This window comes from Poecilia formosa, unplaced genomic scaffold (genome assembly GCF_000485575.1).
Source record: "Poecilia formosa unplaced genomic scaffold, Poecilia_formosa-5.1.2 Scaffold99, whole genome shotgun sequence".
NCBI lineage: Eukaryota > Metazoa > Chordata > Actinopteri > Cyprinodontiformes > Poeciliidae > Poecilia > Poecilia formosa.
The window spans coordinates 2,085,861-2,099,011 of NW_006800038.1; the positions used below are offsets into that span (position 1 = coordinate 2,085,861).

Below are 13,151 nucleotides of genomic sequence, written 5' to 3' on the forward strand. Positions count from 1 at the left end.
TGCATTTAAAGAGCTTTATTCTAAAACAGGTAGAGTACATCACAGTCTGGGCTGCAGACAGCGCCACCGACCGACAACTTTACACAGACTGAAAATTTAACATCCAGATAACCGAGTCCACACAGAGTCCGAGCTTCAGGCGAAATCAAATGATCGCTGGGAAAACTGGATGGTGTGCAGCGCCATCTGCTGGACTCCTCCTCCCCACATTTTATCAATGTAATACTGAACATCCTTGAGCTCATGCAAGAGATCCGTCTCAGGCTTAGCAAACATAAGCTATCGTTTAATGGAAACCAACAACATATAAAATATAAATAAAGACAACTTTGATGCATTTTTCATTTAAAATACAACAGAGTCTTTGCAAATCAGCAGACATGTCTTCACTGCAGCAATCACAGACCTGCTTTAATCAGAAGATAAATGGACTAAAGTGGATATATATTCAAATATATAAAATAATGTTTCAAAAAGCTGATTGACGAGTCCATCTGAGCAAAGGTTTGGACTCCGCCTGCTTCAAGAAACATGGAAAACACTAAGAGGTCAGATTAGTGCCAATATTTATTGTCCATACGTCTAAAATAGAGAAATATTTAGATTTTCCTCATCAAATATTCACCACTTTTGTACAGTTTGGGGTGAATGTCATATCCAAAACTGGAGCTAATCTATCATTTCCCTTCAAAACATATTTGTGTTAGGAGCAGCAGGAAGAGCTCGGTGCAGATAAAAGCCTGGGCTTCAAAATGCTGCCATGTATTTTTCTACTGATGCTCAATGGATCTGGACTGAGTAGGTAAACTGACAGCTGGGAAAAAACATCTTTACATAAAATAATCTCAATAACAAATCAAAGCCCGTGTACAAGATATTCAGAATAATTCAAGCAAGAAATACAAATCTGACTTTGCTGCAGCTATGCAATGAGATGCATGGGAAACTTGGACAAAAGAGCGCATGGAGACGCACCTGATATATTTATAAAAAAACAAAATAAAAATAATGCACAGAAATTTGCATAGGCAGAAATGAGAGGTGCAGTGAGAGCAGGCGTTAAGGCAGCCCCCAGGTTCTGTTTCATTTCAGTGTCTGTAGCTCTTTGCTCCTTTTCTTTTCTTTCTATTTCCCGTAGAATTTCTTGTTGAGCAGGAAGATGAGCAGGTTGACGTTGACGGTGGCCTTGTCGAAGAGCTTCATCACCGCCACGCCTTCATACTGCAGCTGGAGGAGATCCTGGGAGACAAACAGAGACAAAAACATTCAGAAAATGGAAAACTTTCACAGGGTTTCATCAGCACACATCAAATTTATGCAACAATTTCCGTCTCTATGCAATATTCTGACATCTGGACCAGATTCTGAATGATTCTCGTCTTTATTGCTCGGTTCACAGTTTGTCCGCATGCTGCTAACACACAACTGCTAACACAAAAAGACACTGACTTTACATCTGCACAGAGATTTGACATAAAATAATCCATATCCAATTTTAATAGTTTTTTTCTCACTTTCTTTTCCAAGAAAGAAATTACAAATTACAGAAAGTATTTTCAGAAAGTGGCTTTTATTTACATCCCTTCTTTGAGTTGCTCAACTGAGACATGGAAATTTTTGTTTAAATACTAGAATATAGTCACAATATTAGCAGAAAACGATGCAACTTTACCAGAAAGAAATTTACAAAAATTATAAGAAAAAAGTTTTCATTAAAAAAATCTTCTGTAAAGTTATCTGGGCCTGATGTGAGCAGCTCAGTCTGTGTCTGTGTCTTCTAAACAGACTCAGTTGTTTACATGACTGAGTCAAGCTACTGCTAAAAATAACTTAATGATGTGTTAAAAGATGAAATATTCGTAAAACCTAAACTACAAGATGCTCAACATTCCTCCATTGTTATTTTTCATGTTGGATTTTTTAATAAAATTATTTTATTATCCTAACATTACAACTTTATTCTTGCAATAATATGAATTTATTCTACTAGTTAAAATGGTTAAATAAAACTGTAGTTTGGCCCAAATATTCCATCGTTAACCTGAATTTAAAGGTTCATAAATAAATAGAAGCTGTAAAACAAGAAGGCTGACATGCTGGACTATGAAAATCCAAAAAGTGCATTGGAGGAAAAAAAAATCCAGATTTTTGATAAATGTAATCCTCCAAAAGCGAAAATCTGATTAATCCATAAAACTGATTTATCTCTAGGCCCCGACATGAAGCTGGATGGTCGTTTTGGGTCATATTACCATGAGCAAAATTAGTTTTTAGGCTTCTGCTTTAGGAATCTGCTTCAGATTGTTCTGTTCAACAATAGAAACATTCACCACCAAAACCGGATCAGGAGAGTTTGTAAAACACGGCGGTGTCGCTGCCAAGCCTCCTGCCAAGTTTGCTGAAATGCGGAGCAGTACCTGATATTCTAATGACACCGTCTCCAAATGCACGCCCATGAACTTGGCCTTCACGTCGAACACGCCAACCGTCTCGGAGGGAGAGATCTCAAAGATCGCATTCTTATATCTGCAATGGGAAAAACAGATTCACTCATGAAGAATCTGATAGAAAACGCAGCGAAGTCCTCAGCCGTTTAAAACGGCGTCAGTTGCACAAAAGGCCGATTCACTGAGCTGCAGTTCTTCACTCACTGGTTGGGCTGCAGATCATCTATTGAGATCAGAACTCCCTTCTCCTTCAGCCGAGCTGCTGTGTATTTCTGGGCAACCTGCTTACTCTTCTTGGCCTTGTTGTCGCCTGGTTTCCTTGACAACCTGAGAGGAAAACATGAAGAACGCTTTCAGAACAAAGTTTATAAGAGGTTTTTTAGGCACTTGGTGAGTTTCCTGTAGATTTTGTGTTTGACACACATCCTTATTCTGTTACTGGCTTTGTTGTAAAAGTCTCAAATGAAAAAACGTTTTAGAGTTCATCAAAAAAACAGCATTACACCTGATGGCCACTAGGAGGGGAAAAAACATGCAGAACTTAATTAGGAGTTTAAGGCTTTAAACCCTATTATTCTGCAAATAAGTGTCTCTTTTGACCTTCCATAATGGCTCCAAACGCTGGAGAAACATTAAAAAGAACTAGCAAATATTTTTAATATCAAAATAAAATACAGACATGAGTAAGTACTCCACATAACTTCAAATAAAGGCGTAAAACTGGGGTGTCCAAAGCGTGGCCCGGGGGCCATTTTCGGCCCTCAGAAAGATTCTGTGCGGTTCCCAACCTCAAAGTTTTCAGATTGTAGAGCAAGATTTTACATAACATCTTAAAAAACATCTGAGGTACCAAAAACTAGATTCCCATTTATTAATGTTTCTACTTTTGTCGTAGCTTTGGAGTAAAACCACAAATATTAACAAACTGTGGGCCTGTCTGGATTATTACGCAGTTTTGACAAATCTTTTTCTGTTTTGTATCTACAATTATTTCAGGTTTTACTGTAGTTTATTACTGAGCAGATAAACTTTAAAAAGGAGCAGAGGGGTTGTTTTAAAGTCTTTTTTGGCCTCCTCAGTGCTTTTGGCCCTCATGGCCGGAGGTTTGGCTTTAAGGAGGATCAGCTGAAGGACCCCGGTGTGACGTCTACTTACTTGCCCTTGCTGGCCAGGTTGTCCATGCACGTCTTGATGTACTGGTTGTAGGAATCGATCTGCATGTTGTAGAAGGTGGTTTTTGAATTCAGGCCCGAGTTGGTCTGCTGAAGCTTCACCAGCTCGGCTTTCCTGCGCTGCCGATACCGTCTCTGGTTCCTGATGTCCTGCAGCACACACACACACACACACACACATCACATCACATTAACACACACATTTAAACCAGGGTAACAATGTGACCCTGGTATTTAGGTATTTCATTGTAGTTTAGTTTTATTTCATTGTGACTTTTTGTTTCTGTAATCCAGTTAGTTTTAATTTGTTTTTAGAGTGTTTTCTCTCTTTCTACCAAACGCTGGAAGTTAAAAATCTTCACTCTGGTGCATTGGTCTCAACTCATCTTTCTCTGATGAAAATTTTGTTTACAGAGACTTCATTATTCATTATATTTGTTGTTTCTGTTTTTTTATTTTGGATATTTGAGTGTGTTAAATGTTTATTAGAGTTTGTTGATTGATGTATTAATATTTGATGTATTAATATTGACAGGCCTTTTTGCTAGTTTTTATTAGTTATTATTAGTTAAATGTTGTTTTTCTTTACTAATTATAGTAGTAGTTTTTTTGTTTGTTTTTTCAGATTTTGTTTAATATTAAGATGCAGAGTTCAAAAAGTTTTAAGTATTGTACAGTGATTATGTTTACATTGATTGGGTAATGAATACTCAACCAAATGTATTTATTCTGAAGAACCAACTGACTGGTGTTTTCTCCCAACGTTTGCTGCCGCCATTTTGGAGACGAAACTTAAGCTGCTTGTGTGGGGAAAAATTTAAATCAATCAAACATCAGTTCAAAAGATCAATAAATAGATTAAAACACTAAAACAAATGATATTGTAGCTATAATTTCAGTAGATTTTTGTCTTATAAAAGCACAATATAGTTTCTCCACCATTTCATTACCATTTTTGTTTATTTCAGAAAACAAAAATGTTTAATTTCAGTTTCCATTATCTTGTCAGGCTGTTTTTTAAACCCCACAGATAAAGTGTTTATTTGTCCAACCTTGGCGATGTCATTGATGAGGTCCTGGTAGCGGTTCTCCGGGTGGACCTTCCCGAGCTCGGCCAGCCGCTGCAGGTTGCTCTTGATCTTGTCCTTTTTGCCCTGCAGGGTCAGGCTGTCGTCCACCACCGGCTTCACCTGCTTCATCTTCTCTGGGGTCTTTGCATCCCTGATGGCTCTCCTCTGCATAGCGCGCTGGTACTCCGCTTCCTGAAAGCACAAAAACAACCTGGTTGCAACTTTTGGGCTTTTAAGGCCTGAAAACACAACGTGCAATAATTGTTAGAAATCTCTGGGATTTGTTCATTAATGAGGGGAAAGATGACGAGGTACTACAGGAAGGCCTTCCCAGAAGCTGATTTATCCATTTCAGAACCAGGTTAGATGTTTGTTTTGGATTGTTTTCCTGTTGGGACAGAACCGCACAGCATTCTGGGGGATGTAGGCAGAGGAAAGGCTGTAGATGCTCAACCTCTCACAGTCAGGTAAGCTAGGTGGGAGGAACCAACTAACTCAGTCGCTCTTTGGTCACCTAGCAACAACCTGTTGGGTAATTTCTGGTATCCTAGCAACAACCTGTTGAGTAACTTCTGGTATCCTAGCAACAACCTGTTGAGTAACTTCTGGTATCCTAGCAATAACCTGTTGAGTAACTTCTGGTATCCTAGCAACAACCTGTTGAGTAATTTCTGGTCACCTAGCAACAACCTGTTAAATAACTTATGCAGCAGCAGTTTCAGGTTTTGCTACTTTGCCCCAAACTTCTTAAAAATAAAAAACAGCGCAGTGTAATGAAAACTGTGGATAAAATAGGAAGGTTCACGCCACCCGTTTGGCTGTTTTTCAGATATTTAAAACACAAAATTAATCAATAATTATCGATATCGACTGACATAAAACGCTTATATCGTGATACGTTTTTCAGCCATATTGTCCAGCCGTAGTTGCTACTTTGTTTGTAGTTTTAAATTGGACTCCTCCAAATGTACTCATCAATCTATGTCTTACATGGCTACCAAATCTCTAACCTCTGATTGTTCCAGCATCTTCTCGTCCATTGTAGACCCAAGTCTTGGTGGTTCCTAGGTCCTTCATGAACATCCTAAAAATTTTCCTTTTATCTGAGGTCAGTTTGAGTCAGATGTTAAAAATCTGGACAGAGATCCAACTGTAATCATCTAAACGTTTTGGATTTATCTGTTTTGGAACAGAGAAATCAGGCCAACATGATGCTTCTGGAAAGACATTAACATCATCTCCAGTGGTGGGCACTGCTAGCTGGAAAGCTAGTTGTGCTAACCCTAAAGCACTAATCGTAAAGCACTAAACCAACATGGTACTTAGTGGAAGCTTGTTTCTGTACGTTTGTTTGAAATAAAGTTATTGAAGAAAAAAGAGAAAACTTGAGGAAACGGAAAATCTGCGTAAACAGTCTTCACCCCCTTCAAAATAAGAGCATTAATATAAAAGTCTAATTGAATTCTTAATGGTTGACAACTAAAACTTTAACACCGATTTCAGACTTTATTCAACTGAAACTTTAAACAACCAAGTAAATTAGCGTTTTCAAGTTTATCTGAAAGAATTCAGTTATTAAAGTTAAGTGCACTAAACGTTATCAAAGTTAGCAAAAACACGATTGTGCTAAAAGAAAAATGTGCTCATATTGGCTCATTAGCTAAAGTAAATGGCTGGATATTTATGCATTTATCTAACCAGATATTAGTACAGGTGCTTTAAGAATAATTGGATTTCTGAGGGTCTCTTTTCTTGGACTTTGGCTGATTTCACGGTTTGTTTCCCCAAATTGTGATAACATCCTGTGTGCTGAAAAGCAAAATGAGGAAAGAAGATGCGTCAGTCTGAAAAAAATGACTAGGACTGTGTGGTTAAAAAACAGAAGTTATCAAAACACCAGGAATCGTTCAACACTTCTGCTCAACACAGTGTGGATAAAACTGATTTTATGGTAATTTAAACAGATAAACAGCAGAGCAATCAGGACAACTAATGACTAATGAAGGAATTTCTCTGGGTCTGAAATTTTCAATTTTTCAAAAAGAGGATGTTGCCAAATAGGTGGGAAGTGCAACTCTGTTTGCACTTGATCCGTCACAAAGTGAAGTCAGCATTTGTCTTCAAGCATGTTAAGTTCCCATTTTGTGCCTCAAGGTAATGCTGTAGTTTTCCACTCTAATCAAAGAAAAACATGGCTAAATGCTGGGCGCCCCCTGGTGTCTGTTTGAAGCAATGACTGAAGTCATTCATTTTCAGCACATCCAACCTGCTCTGGAGACGCTGTTGAATCCAGGATCTCAGTCAGAGTCTCTCCAGGCTGGAACCGGATGACATCCACAATCAGCCTCTTGGTGCTGGAAACGACAAAACGAAGATGAAAATGTTTCTGATTACGCTTCAGAAGATCTTCCTGTAGGGGCCAAACTCACTTGAGCAGGAGAGTCTTGGCGTCCATCTCTGTATTGGCCTCACCAGGAACGTCAAACTTGTTGGTGAGCGTGAGTGAGACCTCCGTCTTTCCCATCAGCTCTTTGTTGGGATCGTCTGGAGGAAGGGGATTTTCACCTGACAGACGGATGGAGGGCAGAAACGGTCAGAAACTGCTCTCATCACTAATGTAGCCAAATCATAAAAGTAAAGTGGTGCTCGTTTGATTAAAATAAAAAAAATTCAACATTACGTGAACACAGTATGCTTCTTTGAACTAGTTAGCATATGTCTACAGGCTATACAAAACATGTTCATTACATTGTTTTTTCACAACATCTGTCTTAGATAATGAGGGTTTAGTCTGCTCAGGTCTGCCTACATCGAGCTCCTTTCAGAATAACCTGTTTTAGGGCGTCTTGTCACTTTAAATCCAAATAAGCTGCTGCTGGCCACGCCCCCCAACTAAATGTTTACACTCGCACTTTAAAATGGCTGCAAACAGATGCACAACAATTACACAACCATACATCTTTAAAAAGCAGAAGCGGAGCCTCCTGCACAACCAGCAAGAATGCAGCAAGCGGTTTCTGGATAGTAAATTAGCAACAATACACTCGTCTTTTCCAGCAGCCATTGTACAGTGCATAATGGGCTGCCACTCAGCTTGGGTTGTTAGGTAATGAAATGGGCTTCACTAATTTTCCAGACACAAAAAAACATTAACTTATTGCCAAAAACTGGCTGAGTGCTTTATTTGTTTTTGTTTTTTGGTTTGTTTGTTTTTAGAAGCAGTAGAAACCCAAACGGAAGTGCAAAAACATGCAAATGTGAATTTTTGCATAATACGGCTGCTTTAAAAATCTGGTTTGACGAGTCAGTTTAGGGCCAGAAGAGATTAGAGACATTTTAAAATAATCTGGTCATTTTAATCCACTCACCAATAAGAGACTCCACAGTGGGAACGTCCCCCAGGTCCGTGAGGAGCTCATGGATGGGGTCATTGTGTTCAGGTGCAATGGCGTCCTGGTGATCCAGCAGCAGCTAACAGAACACAAAAGATTGCTTGTTTTAATCAAATAATCATGGAATAATCAATCAATTTTAGAACGGGGTGATATAAACTCACAGTGTGAGTGTTTATGATCTCTCCAATGGAGATGTAGATGACAGGTTTGGTGACCGTGACCAAGTCTGAGTACTGGTCCACATTGAATTTATCTTCAAGTGAGGGAACGTCACATGCAGACAAAAAGAAACGCCTGTGAAAGAAGGAGAAAATAATGAGTTTGAAAACAAAAGGAAAAATTTTGGCAGTAATATTCAGAAGTATTAAGATTTCAGACCTGAACTTCTGGTGGGAGGAGCTGAGATATTCGTTGATGGGGTTGAGGTGAGCGTTGTCTCCCAGGAACATCTTGTTGGACGCAGCGTGCTGAAGCATCTTGGCCACAGAACCCAGGTTCCTTCTTTGCTCAGTGGTAAGCTGACCACCAGCAGACACCTCAATAATGTCGAAGGCATCAGGTGCTACAATAGCAGGGTTCATGTAGCGGTAATACAAAAGGTTCCCCACGATCTGCAAAGTTCAAATGGCTCCATCACTTCAACGATGATACTCAGAACAAGCGGTATTAGTACAAATAATCTTTTTTCCCATTTTACAAGACCTTTAGCATAAATATGAAGGAAGTGGGGATTTAACAGCTCAGTAAATGCTTCAGAGAGATGCAGAAATGTCTAAATGATAAAGAGAGCAGCATGAAAGAAAGCCTAAAGAGGTGGCTTGGCTCACCTTAGTGTCAGCAGAGATAAGGGAGCAGCTGAAAATCGACAGAGAGAAACTGGAGCTGGTTGGAAACGTGGAAGGAAGAGGGCAACACCAGAAGAAGATAAAGGAAAGAGATGTGTAACAAAGAAAGGCAGAACTGGAAGAAAATGGGCATGAAAACTGTTAAATGAGTAAATGGGTTGAGATAATGGGTCAATTAAACACACTTTACGTAAAAATCATTTAAAAACTAATATTCACTGTTGATTACTGTGATAACATCCTTAATTATTGTTACCATATGATGAGCCACGGTTCATCATTATGATTGATGCAAACATTAGCATAAATAGTTAATAAGTGATCAATTACCATAAGATCATCCATAGTTTGTTATGATTAATGCAAACATTAGAATGCCAACAACTGACAAGAGGATTCTAACATCATTCATGGTAAATTGTGATAAATGCCTTCATTAGCATGCTAATGTAAGCTAACAGCTTAAACATCGTCAGTACTGACATTAGCATACCAGCTTTCACAGGGTTATTATGATTAACAGCTCCTATTAAACATATAATTATTTTTTATGCTAACAATAGCACGCTATCCAAAGTTAATCATGATCAACTTTAGCATGCTAACTTCCATGGTTAGCTATGTTTAAACATTAGCATAATAACGTCCATAGTTGGTTGTTTATTGCGAACATCAGAATGCTAGGATCCATCATTTTTTATTCTGGTTGACATTAGAAGGCCATTAGCTCTAAGTGATTATTAGTGCTAATATCCACAGTTGATTTAGATTAATGTCAACTTTAGCACGGTTAACATCCAAATTTAGTTATTTTGATTAATGCTAATATTACTTTGCTTTAGTCTACAGTTGATTATTGCAATTGGTAGCCAGTCAACATTTTAAATTGGTCATTATGACCAACATTAACATGCTAAAATCCATGTGTGTTGTTATTAGCCTATTATGCTAACATACTCTGTTAATTATTGTCACTGTTGCTGAAATTCATCTGACAACATCAGCTAACCGTAATTAATTCTGACATTGCTGTTTTCTAAAGTTAACTATTTTGATTTTAAAACTCATTAGGTAGGTAAATCTGAAATAATTTGTCATGCAGCATAAATAAGTTTTTGTTTTGTGATGCAAACCTTGAGCAGCTCATCCTCCGTAGAATCTGGGAACTTCTCTTGTAGAGTGTCTTTTAGCACCTTGGAGATGAACCGCATTCCATATCTGAGACACAAAAGTAACATAAAGTGATGTAAAATTGGAAAATCTGGCTATGTTGGGGGAAAAAAATGTTCAACACATCTTTATTATGATAAATGAGGAACATACGGAATTTTATCCACAGAGACAATTATCGCTGACAGGAATTTATCAGTGATGCTCTTCATGTGCTTGATGGAGGCCTCCAGTCTCGTCCTAACCTCCTCATGAGTCATGGCTTGTTCTGGAGTGACGTCATAAGGCAGCTTACTGTTAACAAGACAAAAAAACAAAGAAAAAAAAATCAACAAGTTCAACCAGGAAAGGAGGAGTTGGGAAAAAGCTGCAGCAAACTGAACTTATAATTCTTAAAAAAGATTTTCCAGAGCGACTCTTAGAAACAAAATGGTAGAAGCTGTCCATAACTATTGAATCTTCATTTTGAAGTGTTTAGATATGTTTCATATATTTCATGGCAATAAAGACTTCTCAATTGAGAAAGCTATAAAAATGTTTCTTTGAACCACTGATGCAAATAACACACCAAGGAAAATATTTGATCAGTAATCTGTGCAGAAATGTCAGATATCTAAATACCAGGAAATAACCATGGCCCATTAAATAGAAACATCTTCATTTTCTCAAAAGAACAAACAGACAGCATAGATAAAATAGAGGAATCAAACATTCAGTGCTCAGTGGTTCTGCTGTGTTTAATCAGAGTGAAGAGAGATAATAAAAACAGAAATGAGTGTCATCAGCATAGAGGGGAAACAACACACTCCATGAGATAACAAGCTAGTATTTTCATCTTGTTTTACTGCATGATGTTTAAGAGGAACTGATCTGATAAAGAAGTGCAGCTACACAAGTTAAAATAACTATTTCTAGAATGAACAAGGACTCAAGACGAGTCCCATCTTATGATGCAACCCGACCTCCATCTCACCTCGCTTCTCCAGTCTGCGACTCCATCTGGTTCACCCAGCCTTTGTAGATGTCCACTGGGTCCGTCTTGATGTTTAGCGTTTTGTCATCCATAATTTCTTTGACCACAGGTGCCAGGATCTGCCTCAGTGCGTTCTGTCCTCGTGCGCCTCTGTGGAAGCTCACCACCATCTTGATTACTGTTGGATTTCCGGTTACAATCTCCTTCATCTGGTCCACTTTTGACCTGCAAACAGTTTAACAACATAGTGAGTTAGTAGATAGTGATGCATGTTGGAATACACAGTGTTGCATTAGCTTAACTATTTGTCTAAACACACACACAAAGGTCTCTTAGGCACTCTTTAAAAAGGCAAAGACGACAGAACTCAGCATTTGTGTATTAAGTTGGGAAATGGTTACATCAACATTGTTACTGGCATAAACTTGAAAAAAATTACAAGGATTCAGAAACAACTGGAACTGTGACAAACAGGGACAAAGTCTCAAGTATACCTTGCCCCCATCCATTATGAGGGCGTCTCCATGACAACCCTTAGGTGGCAGCTACATGCTAACGGGTTGTTTTGGAGGGATGCCAAGAAAAGGCCTTTTCTGTCTTACCATCACAAACGTAATGACATACAGCTTGCTGCCAGGAAAAACTTACAACTTAGCAAAATTTAGAAAGATTGAGACATTGTTATAAACAGTCACATAATCTGTTGAAAGAAACTCCAGATGTGATGATTCTGAGAAACTCTGGTGAAAATCCAGAGTAAAGCAAGTCGACAAATTGACACAGGTTAGAAAGTTAGACTGGACAAAACTTTTTTTCCCAACAAAATTGGTGCCCAACGTGGGACTTTACCCAACAGTAATAGTCTCAAGCTCTACCAAGCTAACTGGAATGGAGACCATCATATTAACACAGTGCAGAGCAAGTTGGACGTCATATCTTTCACTACAAATGCAGACGGCATCATAAAGAGAACACAACGACCGACTCATAGAGCCTGAGCTGACTCAGTTAGACAGCAGCATTCTTCTCTTGTAAAGCTAATAGCATGAGTTATGATATCAGGACTTTGTTTCTTACTTAATCTCCTCCTGCAGAGCAGTTTTGAAGAGCTTCAGGAGCAGGTACTCCTCCCTCTGGTTTGAGGCGTAGTTATACAGGGTGAAGATGACAGAGTCCATGAACTTTGTAGATTTATTCTGTGGCATCTGGAAGATCAACTTGGCCAAATATGTCGGGTTGGTCTACAACAAATCAGACGGTTAGAGACGTGTTGTCAGGCAGACAGGTGAGTTTGAAACAGGAATTCAGCAACAGACAAATACTGTGAAGGACTGTCACCTGTAAAAGGTAAAAGAGATGCTGATAGGCCTCAAGCTTGACTCTCTTCTCCTTGCTGAGAGCCTTCAGGCCCCCCCTCTGCTTGTTCATCATCATCATGTCGGACAACTGGCCCTTATTCTTCTTGGTCAGCTTCTTGCTGTGGGACACCACCTCCTGAAGGGTGATCTTGTTCTTCACCAGCAGGCCGATCTTGATGTCCATCAGGTTCAAGTCGTTCTCCAGCTGCTGGTTGGAGCGGATGTTTGTGACCACCTCCTCACGGAGCCGCATCAGCTCCAGCTCCTCCTGGAAGTCCTGGTCGCTGTGATCCAGCAGGTGGACAAACTTCCTCACCACCGCCATTGGGGGATTTTCAGCATTGACTGTGGAAAGTTTGCAGAAATGTCACATGACCACTAAACTGAAGAGGCCATGTGACAAAGTGGGTGACCAACTCGGCCAGGCTATCCCACCTTTCATCTCCTACTTACTCAGAGTCTTGTAGTCATCCCTCGCCTTGTTGGCTCTGATGAACGCCTGGATCTTCACCACATCATCAATCTGCAGCACAAAACATTAATCAGTGAGATTTTAATCCACATTGATTCAGAAAGGAAAGTAACCTTTCTGATGAGTTGAAGTAGATTAAAGATCTCAAAACATCGAAGAACAATCTAAAGATATTCAGAATCAGATAAAGTAATTGACCTGGGAAGGGTTACCAAGTCATTCCTAAGGGATTCCACCAGCTCAAAGAGT

At 39.1% G+C, this 13,151-nt stretch overlaps 1 protein-coding gene across 1 annotated transcript; it reads right to left on the reverse strand.

The window, feature by feature from the left end:
• iqgap1 (IQ motif containing GTPase activating protein 1) lies at positions 1-12,983 on the reverse strand. Its single transcript, XM_007558864.2, has 16 exons — positions 12,884-12,983; positions 12,411-12,775; positions 12,150-12,313; positions 11,073-11,297; positions 10,253-10,393; positions 10,063-10,147; positions 8,463-8,695; positions 8,246-8,378; positions 8,058-8,160; positions 7,119-7,254; positions 6,956-7,043; positions 4,672-4,881; positions 3,603-3,769; positions 2,652-2,774; positions 2,418-2,526; positions 1-1,239 (listed from the first exon to the last, which is right to left on the reverse strand). Exons 2-16 carry the CDS (start codon positions 12,753-12,755, stop codon positions 1,126-1,128), a joined length of 2,376 nt encoding a protein of 791 aa, XP_007558926.2. The 5' UTR covers positions 12,756-12,775; positions 12,884-12,983; the 3' UTR covers positions 1-1,125.
• Positions 12,984-13,151: the final 168 nt, after the last annotated feature.

Excerpts from the sequence above, each read along its gene's own strand:
- iqgap1 (XM_007558864.2), bottom strand. The coding sequence starts at position 12,755 with ATGGCGGTGGTGAGGAAGTTTGTCCACCTGCTGGATCACAGCGACCAG. Across the intron at positions 8,379-8,462 it reads TCCTCCCACCAGAAGTTCAG|GCGTTTCTTTTTGTCTGCAT; the intron begins GTCTGAAATCTT and ends CTTCTTTCACAG. Across the intron at positions 2,775-3,602 it reads AACCTGGCCAGCAAGGGCAA|GTTGTCAAGGAAACCAGGCG; the intron begins GTAAGTAGACGT and ends TTTTCCTCTCAG.